General features: G+C 39.5%; 1 protein-coding gene across 5 annotated transcripts in view; it reads right to left on the bottom strand.

Annotated features, from left to right (window-relative positions):
- Positions 1-21,530, bottom strand: part of wnk4a (WNK lysine deficient protein kinase 4a) — a 50,218-nt gene that overhangs the window by 15,820 nt on the left and 12,868 nt on the right. For all 5 annotated transcript variants that reach the window (XM_082543777.1, XM_082543776.1, XM_082543778.1 and 2 more), the window contains 10 exons: positions 15,097-15,269; positions 14,458-14,678; positions 12,734-12,891; positions 7,952-8,040; positions 6,402-6,621; positions 4,864-5,251; positions 4,111-4,253; positions 2,787-2,860; positions 1,248-1,383; positions 731-847 (listed from right to left, as the gene is read on the bottom strand). In XM_082543777.1, the coding sequence (XP_082399903.1) occupies positions 731-847; positions 1,248-1,383; positions 2,787-2,860; positions 4,111-4,253; positions 4,864-5,251; positions 6,402-6,621; positions 7,952-8,040; positions 12,734-12,891; positions 14,458-14,678; positions 15,097-15,269 (1,719 nt within the window). The remainder of the gene's footprint in view (positions 1-730; positions 848-1,247; positions 1,384-2,786; positions 2,861-4,110; positions 4,254-4,863; positions 5,252-6,401; positions 6,622-7,951; positions 8,041-12,733; positions 12,892-14,457; positions 14,679-15,096; positions 15,270-21,530) is intronic.

Here is a 21,530-nt window from a genome sequence, read left to right as displayed (position 1 = left end):
ACAAAATACAAATGGCTACTTTGGTCTTTTTAAACAGTCTTTAAGCATTAGCTGCCCAATAAAGGTAACACTAAAGAAAGTACTATCTGAAGGTTGTAGCAAAAATTGAGACTCACAAGACCAGGAAACATTTGTTCAATCTTGCATTGTCCAATTTTGGGGATGTAAATTGTAGTTTCTGTTTCCTGTTTTTAGCCGACAGGTTAGGAATGGCACCCGGTGTGGTCTTCTGCTACGTTCAGAGATGCTCTTCTGCAGACCTCAGATGTAAGAAGGTATGCAGAAGAGCAATTGGTATGCTCCTGACCTGTGGCTTTGACAAGGCATTTTCACCCACACCAACTGCTACTGTCTGCATTTTTCATCTTTTTCAAACTACCCTCCATAAACTCTAGGGATGTTTGTGTGGGAAAATCCCAGTAGATCCATAGTTCTTGAAATACTCAGACCAACCAATATGGTATCAATCACCACACCACATTCAAAAACACTTCAATCACATTTCTCTGACATTCTGATGCTCAGTTTGAACTTCAGTAGATCATCTTGACAATGTCTATGTGCCTAAATGCAATGATTTTCTGCCATGTGACCAGTTGACTAAAGAAAAATATCGTTGTATAAACATAATAAAGTTATAAAAAACCTAATAAAAACAAGAGAAATGTAACAAAAGATGACCGTTTGATAATTTTATATATATAATGGCTAAGCACAGATAATGGCTCACCATGACAGCAGCAATGTCTTCTGGGTTATCTCCATCCAGGTCGAACTTGAAGGTCACCATCTTGTCATTGTGCGTCTGCAGCTGGCACTCCACCACCCGGTCCACTTTATCAGAGAGCTGATGGAGACAGAGAGGACCAATGGTGATGACATGTCTAAAAGCAGGAGTTACAACATGTTTGTGCACATGTATGAGACTCTACTGTAGCAGACTGTTTAGGCACATGTGGTTATCCATGATGCGTTTGTCTCTGCAGCCAATCCAAACAGGCTCATTAAACGACCACAGAATGTCCTGATCAAAAAAGCAATGCACTGCGGTCGCTGGGGGAAGAGCAGCATTGCTACTGATAACGTTACATAACTAGGGTGGTGCCTCACCACTCACTCATAAATAAATTTCCTCCGCTAATTCAGTTCAGGCCAGTTTGATTTATTTGTTTATTATGTGCAGAAAAAAAAAAAAAAAAAAGGATTTTGCTGTGCTGTAATTAAACCAAACATTTGATTTATTGTACCCCGATGATGCGAAGCCTCGAGCGCGCCCTCCTCCTGAACAGCTTCGCAGCCGTTCGTCTCGCCACTGATTTCTCGTTCTTCTCCGATAGGCCCTCGTAGCCGTCGCTCAGGCTTGAAGTCACATCAGACGCGTAGCTGTACAAAAAAAAAAAATCATATGAGTTAGAAAACACACCCTAAGAAACCACTGATAAATTCCTTGTAAAGCAATTTTAAAGCCAATTCATCATTTAGAACAAAAGTAGAGATCTGAATATCCACAAGGACTGATTATGTTGGCACATAGAAATAAACACTCTGAATTGTCAACGAAAGGGTTGACGTGTTACAGTGGCATGTCTCTGGGGTACAAACAGAGTCTACAAGAAGCTGGTGTTCATCCAGGGAAAGCAACGTGTCGGTGCGATCTGTAACATTTATACAGGAGTTTTAGGTTTCAGAGAACTGCAGAACATTCAGGGTATTTTATAAAAAGGTTTGGTTCAGCTAATTACATCTCATGGGCCTTTTTTTGGACCACTGTGGTAACAGACCCCCCCTCCTCCATCCACCTCCCCAGCACAGGCTGCAAACATTTACAGGCCTACTGGCTGGCAGCACCCACCCGTCCCTATTTAAAAACCTCCACCTCACAGGTAACTTTAGTTCACCTTCAGACACTGAGTACACAGAAATCAGACAGAAACAGGCGAACATCTGTGGCGATGCTGCAAACCTTTGTTTTCTTTGTTATTTGTGACACGCAGTTTGGGTCGTCAGTTATCGAGGGCTTTTCTCAGAAGAATTAAGCAACTGGGAGTGTGTTTTGGATGCTAAACAGTGCATGACCAGGCTGTTGCAAAACATGACAATCAATCCCCTCTTGATGTTTGCTTCAATTTATAGTAGACATGTTAGATACAGCCTGTTCCTTGCTAATCGAAAAAGGGAACTAAGATGATGGTGAAAGAGCCTGACAATCACTTTATTTACCCTAAAAAGAGCTTTGATAAATTGGAAGATGACATAATTTGTATTAAACATATTAGGTTCAAAATAAAATCACAACTTTAGATCAAATTTGTGTATTTTGAGGTGTGTTAAGAAACGAAAACAGCATTTTCTTATATTCTATAGACTAAAAAACAAAAACAAAAAATAGATATATCATCCTCTTAAAGTGTTAAATCCAAGGTGAACATCCTCCACAACACTCGCACACACAAACACATTGTGCTCAAACATTGTATCACTAATATCCCACCAGCACAGAAAACAAGGCCTTTACAACATCTGACACACAGTCAAAAAAAGAAATCTTCAAGGGTCCATTCTGCCTCTCTGCAAAGAAAAACCCAGCAGAGTCTGTCTATAGCCTCAAGCCTGAAAGCCCACAGGAGTGGAGGAGGAAGGGATCCAAAGAAAATACATTTCTACAAGATTCCCATTGATTTTCAGGTTTCTTACTTAAATTAGGCAGGAATTGTTAGACTCTATTGTTCATTTAACAGCAAATAAAACGGCGGAGTGAGGAGGACAGAAAGGCTCGACAGATTTACCTCTCCACGGGGGAGTTGAAGCCACTCGTAGGCCTTGAACTGCCGTGTTCTATGTTGTTGGAGACAGCAATACTCTATGAATAGAAAACAGGAATGTGGTAAGATAAACATGGAAAAAGACAGTGTTCATTTTCTTTGTAGTTATATGTGATGTTAGGTGAGGAAAGTACTCACTCTAAAACAGTTATTTCAGTGCTTATGACTAAATTTGAGTTATTTTGGGGTTTACATTTTAACTTGTAAAATATTGATTTTATGACTATATAAATGCAAAATTTAGAGGAAATTTGATTAGTTAGAAAAAGTGATATTTATGCATCAAATATGGGAAAAAGATGATCACAGATCTTTTCACTTTCTGATTTAAAATGAACATGATATTAGAAAAATTTCTTTCAATTGAGACTGAGGCACAAGCTGCTAGCATGTCTTTAAACTCTTAGTCTACCTAAATTTATTCAGCAACATGGCCCAAAAATTGCATCTTGCATGCGCTAACTATAAAACAAAATAAATCCTGATTTGAGGAAAAATATTTAATTCATCCTCTGGGCCCTCCAACCAGTAGCGGGAGATAGATGCCCCTCCCTGAGCCTGGTGCTGTTAGAGGTTTCTTCCTGTTAAAAGTGAGGTTTTTCGTCCCACTGTCACCAAGTGCTTGATCATAGATCTGATAGTTGGGATTTCTTTCTAATATTGTATGGTCTTTACCTTACAACAGGGGTGTCCAACTCCAGGCCTCAAGGGCCGGTGTCCTGCAGGTTTTAGATGTGTCCTTGATCCAGCACAGCTGATTTAAATGGCTAAATGACCTCCTCAACATGTCGTGAACTTCTCCAGAGGCCTGGTGATGAACTAATCATCTGATTCAGGTGATATCTAAAACCTGCAGGACACCGTCCCTTGAGGCCTGGAGTTGAACAGCCCGCCTTACAATATAAAGCACCTTGAGCTGATTGTTGTGAATTGGCACTATGTAAGTGAAACTGAATTGGATCGAACAAAATTAATAAAAATGTCTTGCTTGGTGATAAGTCGTCAATGACTGACGGATCTATTTATAAAGTAACAGGTTTAAGTTAAGTAATAAAAACTATCATTAAGAAACTGAAATTAAGAGAAAAAAAACTCAACTATAGTTCTGTATTTAAAGCTGTTCTTAAAAGGTTTGTGTTGCCCTTTAATTTTCTTTTTAAATTATGTGTCAGCCCTGGATTGGAGAGATTAATGAAAAGGCGGTCTTGTAAAGTCTTCAAAATCATCCTCCCCTCTACCACCCTGAGCTTTCTCCTTTTATAACAAGCTCTTTATTGAAACCACTTACCGAGGGGAAGCGGAGGGAGATACCGTTTACGGCGGGGGGGTTGGGATGCGTGGTGGGAGAGTTCGCAGGCATGCCGACGTTGCCGGCCTCCAGCGGATCCTGAAGACCAGAGGGGCTCAGATAGCCGTCCGTCTCGCAGTCAGCTGTTTCAACAAAGCACATCGACCATTAGCACATAACCCGCTGTGGCCTAAAAAGCTGACACAATCTGTACTCTGTGCATTCTTGCACACACCTCTAATGACCCCAGCCTGAGATACACAAAACACATAAACAAGAAAAATCTGAAGGGCTTCACTGTGGAATAGATTTGCTCTGGATACATTTAAATGAGATCAGATGGCTGTCTCTAAAACAGGAATAAAAAGTTGAGAAACATTCAGCACAGCACATGTGCACACCATGGAATAAGACCTACAGGGCCTGAATAATTCAGTTAACCACAGTTTCACTTTTCTCTGCATCTCTCCCACGTGCGTTGACATCAGAAAAGCCTTGTGTGAAGCGCACTTGTGCAGCTAATGCAGTGAAAAACATGTCTCTGGAGTTTAAGAACAGCAAATAAAAGAATTTAAACAAAACTTTAACAAAAATTTAATGTACTTTACTTGTGTATTTTTCTATTTCATTCTTCTACTCCACAGTAATTCATAAGGGACAGCATTTACATTAATCCTGCATACTGCACAGTGAACTTTTGCATGCAAACATTTAACTTTTCACGGTATATGGATGTGATATCAGACAGCTTACAGTTAGCAGAAGACAGGCTGTTGTGGCGAACTTGAAAGTGCTGGTCAACTTCGGGCTCCTCTGGCTCTGCAGGGTAGTGGGTGCTGACGCCAGAGTCCACAGAGCTGGTGACGGGGGACAAAACTGGGGCCAGTGGTGTCAATGGCGTCAAAGGTGTTAGAGGTGTCAGGGGTGGGATGGGGGAATCTGCTGCAACAACATCGTTGACCTTGGGCGAAGCGGCCTGGTGCTCTGGTTCTTCTTCTATGGCTTCTTGCGCCTGCTTCTTCTTCCTCTCCTCGGCCTGCCGCCTCAGTTTCTCTCTCTGACGCTTGATGATCGTCACTCGGTCGCGTATAGCCTTCGCTACTAGTTTGAAGTCTGCTTCACACACAAAGCCAAGCACAACCTGCATAACAGCACAGGGAAATGGTCAGGGTACAACATGCATATGAGTGCTAATACAGCTCTATTGCATTTAATGACCTACTTATGCAAGCTGTGACATTATCTGAGAGTTTTATAAACATGCAAAGTCGGTGTTGTATTTTTTATTTTTTTTTACAAAAAGAAAACACATAGGCCTCATTCTTTTGACAATCTGGCATTTTTTACAGCCTCCCATGACATCCAGTTCAGCAGAGTGGGACACCGAGTCCGTAACAACCTCTCAACACATAGTCAGATTACAGCAGATTAGCCTGGCACGATGTCCCCTGCTGATACCAAATTTGATCTTGATGAAAACTGCCGTAAAAAGGTAAACAGGTAAGAAATTGTATCTTGTATTCTCATTAAAAGTGACCTTTATGGAGGACGTAAGGTTTTGTAATAAGTGTAGGAGCCATTATATTATTAAAGACACGATTACGGCTGCTTCCTGAGACGTCCTCTCCCATTTCAAACCACTGATAATTAAATGGTGAGCTGTGACCTTAACATAGTACACAAGGTGTTCTCCTTAGGAGCTGCAGTGGATATAACAACAAAGGTAAAGGAACCACAATGATGTTGAGGTGCATGTGCTTTCACTGTTAGGGTTAAGAGTCAAACCCCATACAACTCTAATTAAATTGAACCTATTAAGCTTTTCCTAATTTCTGTCACATTTATTCTTTTACAGTTCAGGATTATCATGTTAAACATAACCAAGCTTTGAATATTAAGGCCACAATAATAGGACAGGTATCCCTCTCATATCTTCTTTAAACCTATTGTTTGTGAGGGGCATCCAATTAGAAGAAAGATTGATTAAATCGCTCCTGGAAATATTACAACTGAATCCACTTTTAGTTGTCTTTCTAATCACGTTAGTGTCCAAATTAGGTTTTTGTTGCATTGAGGACCCTCATCCACCCTTCATTTGGAAAACCTAAAAAACCCCTAAAATCGTAAATGAAGATTGGGATGCAGAGAGCACGTGGAAGTTGGCTAAGTTGGCCTCTATCTGCTGATCAGGAATCAGTTACTCCATTTCCTCACCAACATCTGTTACAAACCTGGTCAGTAAAGCAGCAAATATTGACCTCACAAAATCCTTTCTTCACGTGCCAACCTACCATTTCCTGTGCCACCTCCTCAGGCACATCTTTGTAGAGCTCGAAGAGGAACTCGATGGCGTTGTTGTCCTTGTACTTCCCGTGGAGCTTCTTGGTGTCGTCCATGCGCAGCCACAGCTTCAGGCCTGACTTCACCATGTCATCCTCCTCTGCCAACTCCACATGTACGCCATTGTTTTCCTGGAAGAAGGGGTGATCCAGAAGGTCCTGAATGGTGTACCTATAGAGAGAAAGTAATTTGTTTTATCGCACTTAGGGTTGCTATTGCAAGGTTATTTCTCATAACATCCGAAACTAGTTTCACTTCAGTTTAAAAACAAACAAACAAACAAAAAAATTTAAGGAGATATAAAGGAGATGAACTGAAGACTTTTTACAAAGTTTTCTTTGTAATTGTTTAAAATAAATTAAGTAACTTGCAATTAATTTGCAATTGAAATCCAAATCAAATGCTAAAATATACTTTCTTCCGAGTAAATGCACTTTCTACCACTAATATATGCCCATGGGTACAGTAGTATCTGGTCAATGTTGTTTATATGCTAAAAATGGGTAATTTTAGTTACTAGGTGGGTTTTAGGCATGTATATTTCAACTTTTGTGACAATAAATGAGATTTTATTCCCATGAAATTAAATCAATAGTACACTTCCTTTAAGTGTTGCATGTGCATAAATGCTATAAAGGGGGCATTTTAGCTTGTTAGCTAAATTGTCATCACTACCATCATAATGGCCTCATAATAATCATGCATTATTAATTTTTTGTATAGAAATGGGATGTTACTGCTGTGAAATAACTGATACAACGCTTTTGTAAGGTCTTATAGATGCTTAAATGCTAAAAATGGGCAATTTTAGCCTTTTGCTAACTAACAACATGATGTCATGTAAGAGGCTTCAGGGGCCTAAGATGACCTGTGCCCCAAGCTTGGTTGGTCAACTGTTAAAGGTCTATGAGGAGTCTGTGAACAAGGCAACAAACAGACACACAGACAGATTGTGTAATTTAAAGATTTTTACTTCAGATGTTCAGCTCATATCAGTCCACTTAATTCACAGATTACAGCACACTAAATCAGTCATGGCTGTGTGTTTATGAGATTAACTGTGACTCGGTACTGAGCATGAATTGGAGTACAAACTGCCCACAATGCAGCCTCACTGCAAATGTGCTGAAAAATAGCAGCTTTTGTGCTTCAATCATTAGAGGAGTCATGACTAAAATACCCATCAAAATTAAATTTAACACAGTGGTTTTCAAACTGTGAGGGCAAATGCCACTTCAAGTGGCCATCTGGAGGCTAGGATATACAAATATGAATTCTTAACAAAAACAAACAAACAAGGTTTTATGATGTGATTGCATGAATCTTTATTTAAGGAAATTAAATTTGTATAAATTTGTATAATTTAGGCCATTTTAAGGCTTTTTAAAGTCCTCTAGACATCATGTATGTGCTTTCTGAAGCATAGTGCAACATAATAATTGAGAATAGTGAAGAGCAGAAAAGATGATATAAATAATAAAGTGTGTGCTTTCATTGTTACCTTTCATCTTTGTTCATACGGATGCAGCCCTCAATGATCTCCTTAAGTTCTGGGACTTTGACTTTATAGAAGCTGTCAGGTTTAATGCCCTGTGCAAACAGATAAGAACACAGAGTTTAATTTCATCTATTAGGCTTAATAAAAAGTGTAGGAGGGAACACAGACTGGAGCTTTATGCAGAAAAAGTTAGCAACAATGATCTCCTCCCACAGTTCTTCTTCTGAGACGATCAGATCAAAGTCAATGTCTGATATATCGTCTGCTTTGTGACATCTGCCTCTAGCCAGCATGACATTTGGCTTTGCGACCATGTCAACACCAGAGGAGAACAAAACCAAGAGCTCAGGATAAATGGAAAGAAACCCAGCAATGCTCTCCCTTCTTTCCTTTCCCTTTAACTTACACCAATCCTTGCACCGATTTTTTATTTTTATTTTTAACTCAGAACAGTTGCTGTTTCCATGCAGTTAATCGCAAAATTATTAGGGCAGGACTTCTCAGTAATAAGAAATAAGGGAGTTCTTCTAAATGCTATCATCAGTATGTGCATAAGTCTGTGTACAGATTACAGCAGAGCTCCAAGTCCTGTAACAACAAAGATAAGAAAGGAAGTAACCAAGGTCATTTGGCCAGCAGATACCAAAGCAATGCAATGATGCACCCAAACACCTAAATAATTTGATTTACCAGTAAAAGGCTGAGTGGTACACTTTGTTATCTCATTTAAAGACAGACATGTCACTGCATGTAACTGGTTCTCTTTAATCAGGGTCACAAAGAACTTCAATGCATACTCCTGCTGCCTGTTTAAGTGGGGCAAATGACAGAGCTTTGAGAGGAGAGACAGCGTAGTAACGCCATTCCTATTTTAATTTTTGGTGGGTTTTTTTTGGTTTTTTTCCATTCTTTTGATAAAGCATCCCAACTACATGCCAGTGCAAACATAGCGCGCTTCATTGCAGTTATAGACATGCTGTTTGTTTGTTTAAGCACTCTGCTGCAGTGTCCGCATACTGTGTAGGCACCTTGAGAGTAAATCCATTTTCCCTAGATCCAAATCTAATTTGTGACTCAGCTCCTTTCTGGTGGCGACGGCAGTCTACATGTAGATAAGAGCTTGAGAAACACACTGCGCTTGTATTAACTTTGGTTTGTGGGTCAGATTTTAATGTTGTTAGGAACATAACGATCAGTGAACCCAAATTATTTTACACAGATATGAGAACAAAGCGTGGTTATGTCTTACAAGTAAAGTGTGGTATTCTTTGACAAGAAATTCAAGTATACTAAGGAGGAAAAACACTATAAGACCAAAATACCTAAGACTTACTACTGTTTTCTAATTTTAATTCATTTTTCTTCTTCAGTTCACTTTCCAGACTGGTTGTTTGCTTCAAAAATGCTTTAAAAATGTTTAGTTTTATCTGAGATTTTATTAATTTTGTAATAATGAAGATGAAATGGTTATTTATTAGAGACAAATTTAAGGACATCAGAACATTACTGCAATACAAACACTTGCCATCTGAAGACATATTATCATTAGTTAATTAGTTTGTCTCTATAGGCTTTCAGTCATATGAGCCATGTTAATCTCAAATGCTTGATAAGAAGGCAACTGGACTTTTTGTATTGATGAAGATGTTTTACGTATTAGCCATTGCGTGAGCCAAGGTATGAAAGGCTAATTATAATGACCATGTCCCCCACACAGATTCTTTCCAATGATTTTGATGAGGTGCTTTCCTTAAATACTGAATGAATTCTGTTAACTGGTTTTATAAGAGCAAAATCAAATTCCACCTAAAAATATATCTTATTCTGTACATATTTTTATTCCTACTATGACTTCACTACAGTATTAACTTCAATTTACTATACACATTTGTTTCTATATAATTTACACTACATGGACAAAAGTGGTGCACCATTAGTACATTACACCTGCAGGAACTGTGCAGCCATGGAAAGCCATGCCATGAAGCTCCTTTTTTTTTTAGGTTTTGTGCTAATGTGGATATGAGATGAGGGACTCAGAACTTGGTTACCTTTACATTTACAGCTGATCACAGAATATGTAGGAGGGAAGAAATTCTATTAACTGATATGTTACAACAGTAACAGTATTACATTACAACGTTTTGAATTCAGTGAAGTCTTTAGAACGAGCCAGTGTTTCACAGTTGTTTGGAAAGACGGACTGCTTGGCTGCTTTGTTTTATACACCCGAATTAAGGATTAAGATTAAGAGGTGTTATACTACTATACAATACTTTTGTCCATATTGTGTAACTGTATACACTGCTCCTGCTGTTTGCACTTTACTTAATTCTAATCTAATACAGTAATAATTTATCTTTATTTGTCTTTGGACCCTTCTTCCTCAAACATCACAAGGGCTCCCTGCACAAAGGCAGCTCTTTAATAAAATTCTTTCCTGCTTTGGAAGAACTTGACTGGCCTGCACAGAAGCCCCCCCAAGCTTTGAAGTAAACCTGAATGGCAACCGCAAACTAGTCGTTATCAGCCATCATCAGTGTCGGACCTCACTGGTGCTGTCGTGGAACAAATCCCTCCAGCTAGGTTAAACATCTGGCAGGAAAGAGTTTAATAGCATCATCATTAATGACCCCAGAAGAAGTTCTTTATCTCAAACACAAAACCCAGGAAATCTTGCTAGATATGTCGTCATTGTTTCCAGCAGTTTCTCAAATTGGGCATATACAGCAGATCACTTAAAACAGATGGAGTGGGGTTGTTCCATCCTAATGATTAATGTTCTTTTCTTGCTCACCAGTGTAGAAAATGTGGATTTAATCATGCTGAAGAACAGCCTGTTCAAAAAACCTTTAATGGACGAAAGAAGCAGCTTCTGACACTGGTAAGCCTCCAATTGTACAAAGAAGGGGGGGCGGGCTTTAATGGCTGAACCAACAGGTGTGTTTACTGTAAGTGTAAAAAGCAGGAAAAATAGGGCTGTTCGATGTAACGATATATATCAGATGACGATATAAAAACATCTATCGTTTCATTTTACGCTATCGTTTGTTTCGTGGTGTCGCAAAATAAACTGTTTACGGCAATATTTTTTCATCGTTCTGATGGTTACTGTAGTGGCTATATTCATTTCTTAAAGTTCTCTCTTTCTCTTATATGTAATATAACCACACTAGGGACAGACAAGCGCCTGTTTTTATGCGTTGTCGTTAGCAACAGCGACGGCAACTCCTTCGCGTGTCCGCTTGTTTATGTTCCACATAAACCTTTCACAATAAAGCTCAAGATCCTGTTGAGACTTTTCAAAATAAACTGAATCACGTGAAAGAGCAGATTATTTACGGATAAGAAGTAAAAAAGAGCCGCCAGGTGCTAAAAAAGAAACCTTAGACTCAAATGTTAGAACAGGCAACCCGCAGAACGCCGTGTAATAAATACAAAGAAATCGGCAGCCGTTACAACTTATGTCTAAAAATGTATAGTTTCACGCATCGGTTAAAACACTCGACTCCGGGTAAAGGACACGCAGCTGGAAACAATTCACGCATGTCGAGCTGCCCGAGATTCACAGAATTTACAGAAAATTTAAAATTTTTGTGATTTATATCGTTATCGGACGATAGAATTCTTATATCGGGATATGAGATTTTGGTCATATCGCACAGCCCTAGGAAGAAAATAACAAAAATGAAATAAGGAAGTCCTAGTGGATAAAAATAAGTGTAAAATGCACAAACACCCACATACTGTTGGTTATATAGCGTACATGAGAAAGCACGTTTCTATCCATTTACTTGGTGTATACTTAAATGTGAACAAGGAGAGTCTGTAAACAGTCACGACAGAAGCCCGTCTGTCCTGCCTTTCATATGTCACGCTATATTGGTTACTGCGGGCCTTTTTAATAGCAGGTGACTTCAGCTCCACATAAACACAAAGCATTAACAAATCATAAAAAACAGCAGCTAATGACTATGTTTTTTCATCATGATGTATGCCTAAGCTTCTCCACATAATGCTCCTGTCTGTGGAGGAGCCAGGAGCACTACGACTTGTTGGCATTGTCACTTTCTCACTTTCCAGCCTCCGTCAGACACGCTGTTTGCTTTGCATACGCGACACACAAGAAAGAAACAGGCCTCTTTGTGGAGTAAGGAGTGAGACACATTTTCCAAAACATATAATTCTACAGTCGCCTGCTCTCGCCCACCGTGGCGTCACTGATGTGCTTGGCACCCCCCAAGAACAGCCTGAACTGCATCAGCCTGTGTTCCCAAAATCCACTTCTTTAAAGCCCATTTCATCGTCAGACAGATAAATTCCAATGCAAAAAAAAGAAAAACATCTGCAATCTGTTAAAATATTTTTTTCTGCAAGGCTTAAATCAGTTCAGACAGAAAATTAACAACATCAGTGTCAATAGGTCACCTCAGTTTTCTGATGAAACACTTTCATTACCAAGGGAATATTCCCGTGAAACAACAACCAGGCCTGGTTAAACAGCTGGTAAAAGACCCTGGCAATCATTAAGTAAAACATGTGCAATCCTGTGTCAGGATGGTACACGGTACACTTCTGCATGCTGAAGTCGTAATGGACAAAACTAAGCCTTTAATAGATGTAATGATGATTTCAATCCCAATTCATGTGCGTTTTACGTATTTCTATTTGTACGAATAAGATATCCTGGTTCCTCTCTAATTCCATCATCACGGAAGAACACATGTGGACAATCACACTAAATATCGGGGGAAATGAGGTAGTCCTCGTCTTTGCTTTACTCACACTGGTGACTTTGCGGTAGATCTGGGCGGCATTTTGGCACTCAGAATATGGGTACTCAGATGTGGCCATCTCCAGGATGCACATTCCTAAGGCGTAGACGTCCACCGCTTCATCATATTTCTCCTCGTACATCTCTGGGGCCATAAACTCAGGTGTTCCTGTCAGGGGAGAAGAAAAGGTTTAAAGGTTGTTCTATTATTTAAAATCCTTGATGAGCCATAATAAGAGTCAAGGACCCTTATTGGACACAGTGTGATTGCCACTTTGATGGCATCAGAACACGCTTTAAACATGAGGTGAGCTTTTTAACTGCTAAACTCTCTGCCAAGATGACCAGGTAGTTTCTGCTCAAAGAGTTTCTGCTCAAAGTAGTTGCCTGATGCAGTTAAAACCTCAGCTGACAAGAAATTTGCAAATCAAACAGCTCAAAGATGGGGTATTTTGAGAAAATTAATACTTATTTATAGTTGATAGAGATTTTAAAATAACAGGAGCAACTTTCTAGAACAAGAGACCTAATACATATAGTAAACTAAGTGAAGAACGTGCAGTCTTTTCTCGTGACAGTTTTTCCTGTGCACAGGACAAGCTGTATGCAATGCAAGCCATGTTTATCCTTTTTCTACAAGCAGCCATTCAACTCTGTTCCTGGAATCTATTAAAGTAGTTTTGCATGATGCACAGTTCCCCATAATTCATCTTATGGGTGCAGCCCCTTCCTTTACTACCCTTTTAGCAGCATTTACCATCCCCAGACTTTGAGGTAAGAAGCACTGCTGGGACACTGCGCCACTGCAGGTGAGGCGTGAACGACCAGAGGAAAAACATGAAATGGAACAGAGCTGCAGGGATGATGTTTTTAAAGAAATATAAACAAACAAGAATTTCCTGACATTTTTATTTAGATAAAATTTAACCTGCATCCTTCTTTTTTAAGTCACTAATGATTAATATTCATGATTGTTAGCAATAACAGCTGCTAACTAAGGCACGCATGCTTATATTAATGTATATAATTTCCAATTCCCATTAGCATGCCATCATTTGCTAATTAGCACCAAGTAGACAGTACAGTTAATGGATGCTGATGGAAGTGTCATTTGTTTTGCAGATATTTAGATTTTGGCATTGCATGAAAAGCAGGTATTACTAGCATATAGCTCTTGAGGTCCTTTACTCTGGTCCAAAGTTATAGTCTGACTAATCATTACAGCCAACAGCAGAAAAAAAAAAATCTTGTTAATGTTGTTTGCTGATAAAAAAGGTTAAAAAATGTTCCTCTTGTTAAAATACCCCAACATACTGTGTTTGATTTGGACCAAATGATTTAAAATCAGTGCCACTTTCAACAAAAATCAACAAGTTATTATCGTGCATGTGACGGCTGGCACTCCCTGGATGTAAGTGATGGGATGGGCAAGTTCCAGGTGAAATTAGAAGCCATTTGGTTAATGATGCTGCATTTAAAAATGCAGACAGGAATTTAAACAGAGGCATTCATGGTAGTATGAGTACGGAGGAAATAAGAGTAAGCAGAAACAGGAGGGTGTTTACACAAATGCAAGGCCTGTAAAATGCCATTGGATTTTCCCACCATTTCAAGACCATTTTAGGGCATTTTGCATATAAAATTAAATTTTCAGATAATTATTAACTGATAAATTGTGCTCTAGATGCCGTTTCTTTCGTCTAGCAGGGTAAACACAGACTAAATTAACACTTACCAATGACACTTTTAGCAAAAGAGGCACTTTTGAGAGTGGCCAGCCCCAGATCTCCAATCTTGACAGAGCCTGTGGGGCCAGTGATGAAGATATTATCACATTTGAGATCCCGGTGGATGATGGGAGGAGTGCGTGTGTGCAGGAAGTGCAGCCCTTTCAGGATCTGACGACTCCAGCGCTGGAGCAGCTTCAGCTTCATCTCTTTGAACCTCTTCAAGTACCTAAAAAGAAAACAAAAAAAAAAAAAAAAGAGGATAAGAATCAGTCCAAACATATCAAAACACGGAAAGAAAAGGAAGCTTTTAAGTGCTACAAAATAATTAATCTCTTATTTTGACAGCCAAGAGGAAGTTTTAAAATGAGTGAGTTTCCTGAATTCGCTCCTAGAACATTGTTTCCAAAGTAGAGCTTTCATCATTACTTAAAGGAGAAGTTGTCAAACATGACACAAATATCCTTTTTGGTATGCGAGACTTGGCAAGTTTTATTTAGAAACAGAGCATCAGCTACTTGAGACAAAAATGAACCGTTTTTAGGTTTGTGGACTTTGATCTATACATAAACTGCAGTCTTTTATATGCATATACACATGCAAATCTGCAGTTTAATTCAAAAGTGGAACTGGACACAGGGACTCACGTCTTGAGCGTGCCTGAGGTCATGAGTTCAGTCACCAGGATGATGCACTTATGGCCCTTCATTGTCGACTTCCAGGAGTCGTGGAAGCGCACAATGTTCGGATGCTGCAGACCTTTTAGCATCTCCACCTCCTCGCTGAAACGCTGACGCTCTGCCTTGGTTAACTTGCGAGTCTGTGTAAAAAAAAAAAAAAAAAGTTACCGTAATAGGTATTTATTAATATTAAACACTTTTAAGACATCAATATGTTGACCACCTTCAGGATATGAACATTAAAAAAAAAAAAAAAAGACTTAAAATCTGCCGATCATGTAAAATGATTCAAAGCTTTACAACCATGACTAAGTGGGGTAAGATTGCTTTGCCATAAAAATCCAGTTGTGTTGATGGTTGAGTTGTAGCTGTAGTAAAATTTTAACGTGCACATGCTCTGGTCTCGTCAGGGTTTTGTTTGATTACATAAGTTGGCAGCAATAAACACAGCAAATACAAATGCATGGGAGCGATCTGATAAATCACTGTTACGTTAGCTAATGAGCTCACTGTGGGATTGGAAACCACAGGTTCATCCATCTGGGTGACCCTCCAGTTGCATAACAACATTTATTTTCCAATGAGAGGAGCTCTGACTTTAAAAATTTACGGAGGAAGTTTCTAAAATCTGTGTAAAACTGCACTGAACCAAACACAGCAATCACATCGGACAAAGACATTTTTGTGCTTCCTTCTGGATGAATGGCCCAATTTAGCGACTGGTGGAGTAACTCTGCCTGCGGTGGGCGGTTGGTGGAAAACTCCCAAGAGACTTCAGGACCATGAATTCTGTATTGAGGTAGATTTCTGGGGAAAAAAAAAAAAAAAAAAAGCTCTACATGTGTTTATGCTTACAATCAGCTTGACCACTGCTGTCTCCCTCCTCTCGACGTTTTCCCAGCGAGGCTAATGCTGAGCTATCAACACAGGAGGCAGACTGTCTGAAGAACTGCACAGTCTGATGTCACACAACGAAACGCTACTCTTACCTGCGTCAGTCACCTGTCAAACTGTCATATTACACCAGCAGCCCGAGTATGTGGCACTGAGCTCAAAGGCGAAACACAAAGGAGACCTCTGACCAAGTGAATTACTTTTAGGTCAACAGTGATCAGTTTATGATGTGAGGACAGGCTGCAGCTTATTCCTCATATATAAAGAGCTCTGTCAGAAACACTAAAAGCTTTGCATAAAAGAAAAACATCTTGGCGTAAGGGTCAAAAGGAATAGTTAGAACTGCATTCAAAAAAGCTATTAAGCAAATAAGAGTAAGTCACTTCAATTTTAAGCTAATTTTTGATGGCTACACTTAAATTAGCTTTATGGACACTGAGGATTAGAGCCGTAATGGGATTATGTGCTCTGAAAATAAGGGAAAATATGCAACATGATACAAATTATGGCATGTTTGCAGCTTGCATGAGCCAGGGCGAGTCAATGAGTGTACGGTTTGATGTGCATCTGGATATTTATGCATCTAAGATGACAACATCAGATAACTCTCCTGCAGAGAGTCACCTGTGCAAAGAAATGAAAGCTGTTTGCAGGACAGAGGCGGGGCAACTTGTGGCACGCAGTCTAGCCACTTGGAGTCCCGGACGCCCCCAAAACCACAAGATTTACTACAGCTTGGCAAGCAAGATGGCACGGCTGCAAATGACAACAGCATAAAATGCAGGCCTTCTTGGAAAACCAAAATCTTGCAGTAGCAACTGTGAAATACAGCGTTCAGAAAAATGTGAGCTGCCAAACTAAGCGGCACCGATAATGGGTGATTACTTCATGTGACTCATCCAAACCCGTCCTCTATTTAAAGCAACCATTGTTCATTTAAAAAGCCAATAACTGAACATTATTGGGGGGGAAATTAGCTGCAGATGGAGACAAGAAAAGCAAATTATGAGCTGCATTAATCATCTAATTACACTGTTGTTGATACTGGCCAATTTCAGGGTGACTTAACAACACCTCCTCCCAGTAAAGACATTCACTTAAGCTGTGACTAACAGAGGAATTGAAAACTGATCGTGTTCCATTATGTTTTGGTTTTACTCCAACCGTTTTCTCATTAGGGCAGCGGCTGTTTGATCAGAGTATAACTTCATAAGCAGGAATATTCATTTTATTATTACAGACAACTGTAGCCCGTTTTAGTTATAAGCCCTGCCCTCTGGCATTTCCTAAAGAAGATACCCCCATTCTGCAAGGCCTCTATCCAACTTTTCCATGGTATATTAGCAGGCCTGCATCTGTCCCAAACCTCTCACTCTCTCTTTCTTCCACCTCCCCTCTCTGAGAATCGAGGCCAACATAGGTTGCATAACACCAGAGAAAGCGATGCAGGGGGGAGCAACAACAAAAACAAATAATCTCCATTTTGAAAGGACAAGTGGGTATATCAATAAAACAACCTCAGAGTCAGAGGTGTGTGAGCATGCCTCTGCAAAAGCTTTTCTTCTACTGCAGCCTCTTCCAGCTAGATGATTTATTCTTAGCCACTCAGAGGTGTGTGTGTGTTAAGTTGGGGGTCTGCAATGGTTGGGGTTGGAAATACTTCAGTTCAGAGCCACATAAGTGGAGTTATATAAGCAGTGTTGATGGTAGAGGAGGCAGGGGTATTAAGAAGTCCCTGTCAGCGCCCCTATTATGAGAACAGGGACATGGACACAGCATGTCAGACAACATTTGCACCAAACCAGGTGGTGTGCAGTGCATACTCTGTCTTAGTACAGGAATGAACTGTGTGCATTTAAACAGACGCAGAAAGTATGTACGCGAGTTGGGGAACATCCAGTCAATGCAGATGGACTGCAGCATCCGCAGGAATCTTAACTAAATGCAGAGTGAAAAGTAGGGCAAGTAAAAAAAAGAAGAAGAAGAAAGAATTCAGTCTCACTACGTATAGCCTGCAGGAATGCGTCTTAAAGGTTTCAACTGACTTTTCAGTTCATTTCTCCTGCAAAAATATAATTCTATATCAGCCAGGAGTTTATTTTGTGATTATTCAATGACAGACCTTTAGGCACAGTGTAATAATAATGGTTACTTTTAATTAGGTAATGCAGTAAGTCATTACCAAACCCTGTAGTAAGCAATGGATTCTAACATCACCCACTGGTTTTAAATGCTGCATGATTAATCTTCTTGAACTGCTGCTCTTCAGCTGCTCCCTTTAGGGGTCACCACAGCAGATGATGTGTCACACCAACCCTCTGTATGTCCTCCTTTACTCCATCCATGAATCTCCTCTGTGGACATCGTCTTTTCTCCCTGCCTGGCAGCTACATAGTCACCCTCTTTCTAGACATCTTCCTTTGTCCAATATATGCCACATTGTATTCATTAAGACTTAAAAATAGTGATTTAATGTCAAAGATCAAACGGTTCAGGGGTCTTTTGAGTCTTCAGACAAGCCAGCTGCTTGTACACATTTTAGCTGTAATTTACGTATGATTCTAACATGTAATTATTGTTTGGAAATGAGTGACATTGAGGGCGTGTCTCGTCCTTAAGCAACCAATCAGCACGCTTAAATAGAAGTCTAGCTTTCGACTTCCCAAAAAGAAAAACAAAATGATTCATTTTGTTTTTAAATTTTAACATATTTTAGATAAAATTTGGATAACATTTTTTGTATAAAAAGCCATGCTAACAGTATGTTAGTTCCATTCCCTTGTGGTTTATTCCTTCATTAAACACTGCAAGATAGCATCAACTGCTGCACCCTCAGCTAAACGGCTGCTAGTTTGTGCACAATTGCTTTCCTCCATTAGCTCCAGTACTAGCAGGCTTTAGCCATGCATGAAAAGTTCCATGTTGTTTCATAAGTTAAACATAATCTCTTGCCAAATAATTGCTAGCTCTATATTTTAACATGATTTTTTTGTTGTTTTCTGTCAAGAAATTAAAGTTTAACTGGAAGAATTTGGGTTTTAATATGTTGGCGCAAGAACAAATTGCAATCTGCGATTTTCTAGCGCTAACTATTTAAATTTGTAAACCAAACAAATAACTCATCAGTTAAAAGAAGGGAAAGATCAACTGATTATTAGTAGAAAAGTTCAGTTGTTGAATAATAAGAATAGTAGTAGCTATAACAGTAGTTCACCTTATTGATGTAATATTTTGATCATATTGTATTCAATTTTATTGAGCAACATACTCTTTATTTTATATTTGTTGTGGTTAAGTCAATTTAAACTGCGGTAACAAAGGAATTTCCCAACTCTGGGACAAATAATGTGTATCCTATCTTATCTTAAACTCTGTGTAAACCCGCTTTGGGACTAAGGCAAGTTTTCCCTCCTCTTCCTGTCATTAAGTTATTATTTAAAGTGACGCTAACAGGCAATAACTCCTGTGTCCTGTGACGCTGACAGTGAGGAGCCCAGCAGATAAAAACCAGAGTTTGTCTTGACCCTTTAACGACAGGAGGAGAACCTGCGCAGTTGCAGAATTAACAAACTAGTGTCCATCGGAGACCGTGATGACAGACTTGCCAAAAGTGAGGATTGAGGTCAAAGGCAACGTGGGAAAAAAGTCTGACCTCACAGCACTGAAACTGACATGCCCTCCCCTTGACTGACATACAGTTTGTATAAACACGCACGTAGGCACCTGCACTGGCACAGGGTCACATTTAGATGTTTGCAGGTGAGAACTGAAGCAGCAGTGTGCTCTTTCCAAGAAAACCTGACATGGTCTGTAAATGGAGCAGGCAGAGGGAGGTTAGCCATTAATCTCATAAGGATTGGGGAGTCAAACCAGCCTCTGACTGCTGCTCTCCTTCTGAGAGGCTGAATCGACTTGTGGCGCCCGCTAATTAGATACAGGATTACACTATCTCTTATGTGTTTTAATCATGAAAAGCAGCCTGTCATAAAGTCTTTGCCAGTGCTGCTCAGACACTTTCAACATCATATTGCATTTTAGGGTTAATTTTGACACTGATACTGTTATCTTATAAAATTTTATGCATTTCACTTTATAGTTGGAAAAACGACTTTTACATGTGGTGACACTGTTTATAGCAGCGGTGGGCAATTAATTTCCCCAAGTGGTCACAATTAAGACCCAAGTGTAACATATACTATTACCAGTAGCAGTTTTTGGAGAGATTAAAACAAAAACAAAAAAATTACTGAGCCGAATTGAGTTCACCTTATTGGTTGGATTTGGTTTATAGGATACCGACTTGGTCGATTCGACCTCTACTACAAGGCTATGTTTGTTTGCAAGCTGGGAGATCTTTTATCGCCTGTTGACTTTGTTATTCTTGACATCTCTTAACCTATCTGGTGTTTGCTTTTAGTAACTCATTAAAACGTCAGTCTTCTAGAAACTGCTCTGCATATATAGTACCATCCTGCACCTTCTCTGAGACTTCTTTTAAAGGGTTAGTCCTCTTGCCCTTTAGGCTGAGCATTGCGTCACGCAGTTACAGAGATGTGGAACTTTTCCTTGCACGTTACATCTTTGATTGGCTCTGTCATTTTCTGTTGGCAGCTTGTAAGTAAGTAGTTCCTTAAACTTCAATTAGAAACTTTTGAAAATGCCAGCACAGTAAATGTGAATATGGACGATCAGTAGTTCTTAAACGACGTCATGTTCATGGCTTGTGAACTTGGCTGGTGTTTATGCAGTAACCTGAGGATCATTTTGAGCTGTAACACCTTTCAGTTGATATCGGAGCAATCTCAGGTCAAGAAAAACAGATGGAAGGACACTGACTCCTATCAGATGAAATAACTCTGCAAGGAAAGGATGTTTGGAAATGCCACAGTGCACAATATAATAGCTGTTCTGTCTAATAGTATGATGAGTGTAAAAGGAACAAACACTTTGTCCTCCACAGGAAACATTGAATCACTGAAAGATCACAAGATGCCTGAAGGTTGCAACCTGGAAGAGAGCTGCCTTAAAAATAAAGCCAAATAGTTCAACTCGATGACTCCAAATGAGACTAAAAGAGTAGAAAAGGTTTACTTATGGGTCACACAAATTCTATTTTATTTTTTTTTTAGCTTTTTGTACTGTTCATAATGACACGAGTCTTTATCAGGAAATAGACTTGAGTTCACACACAGTCATCCCCAGGGTTAAGAGAATGGCCAGAAAAAAAGAAAATATCAAGTTAGTGGCAAAAGAAAGGCCACACTGCTTTAAACTCATAGGACAGGAACAGCACAAATACAACACAACACAACACCAATAACCACTCTTTACAACCAAGGTATGGAGAAAAGGTGGCATGGTTGGAACTGAGTGATGCTAATGTGTCCATATGGCCCAATATGTTTCCACATAACATCAATATGTTTGTTGAATTTATGCCACAATAAATTAAAGCAATTTTGAAGGCTAAATAAAGGAGGTCCAACCTGGTACTAGCAAGGTGTACA

Source organism: Aulonocara stuartgranti, assembly GCF_965226115.1.
Source record: "Aulonocara stuartgranti genome assembly, chromosome: 8".
NCBI lineage: Eukaryota > Metazoa > Chordata > Actinopteri > Cichliformes > Cichlidae > Aulonocara > Aulonocara stuartgranti.
This window is presented reverse-complemented; position numbering and strand designations above follow the sequence as displayed.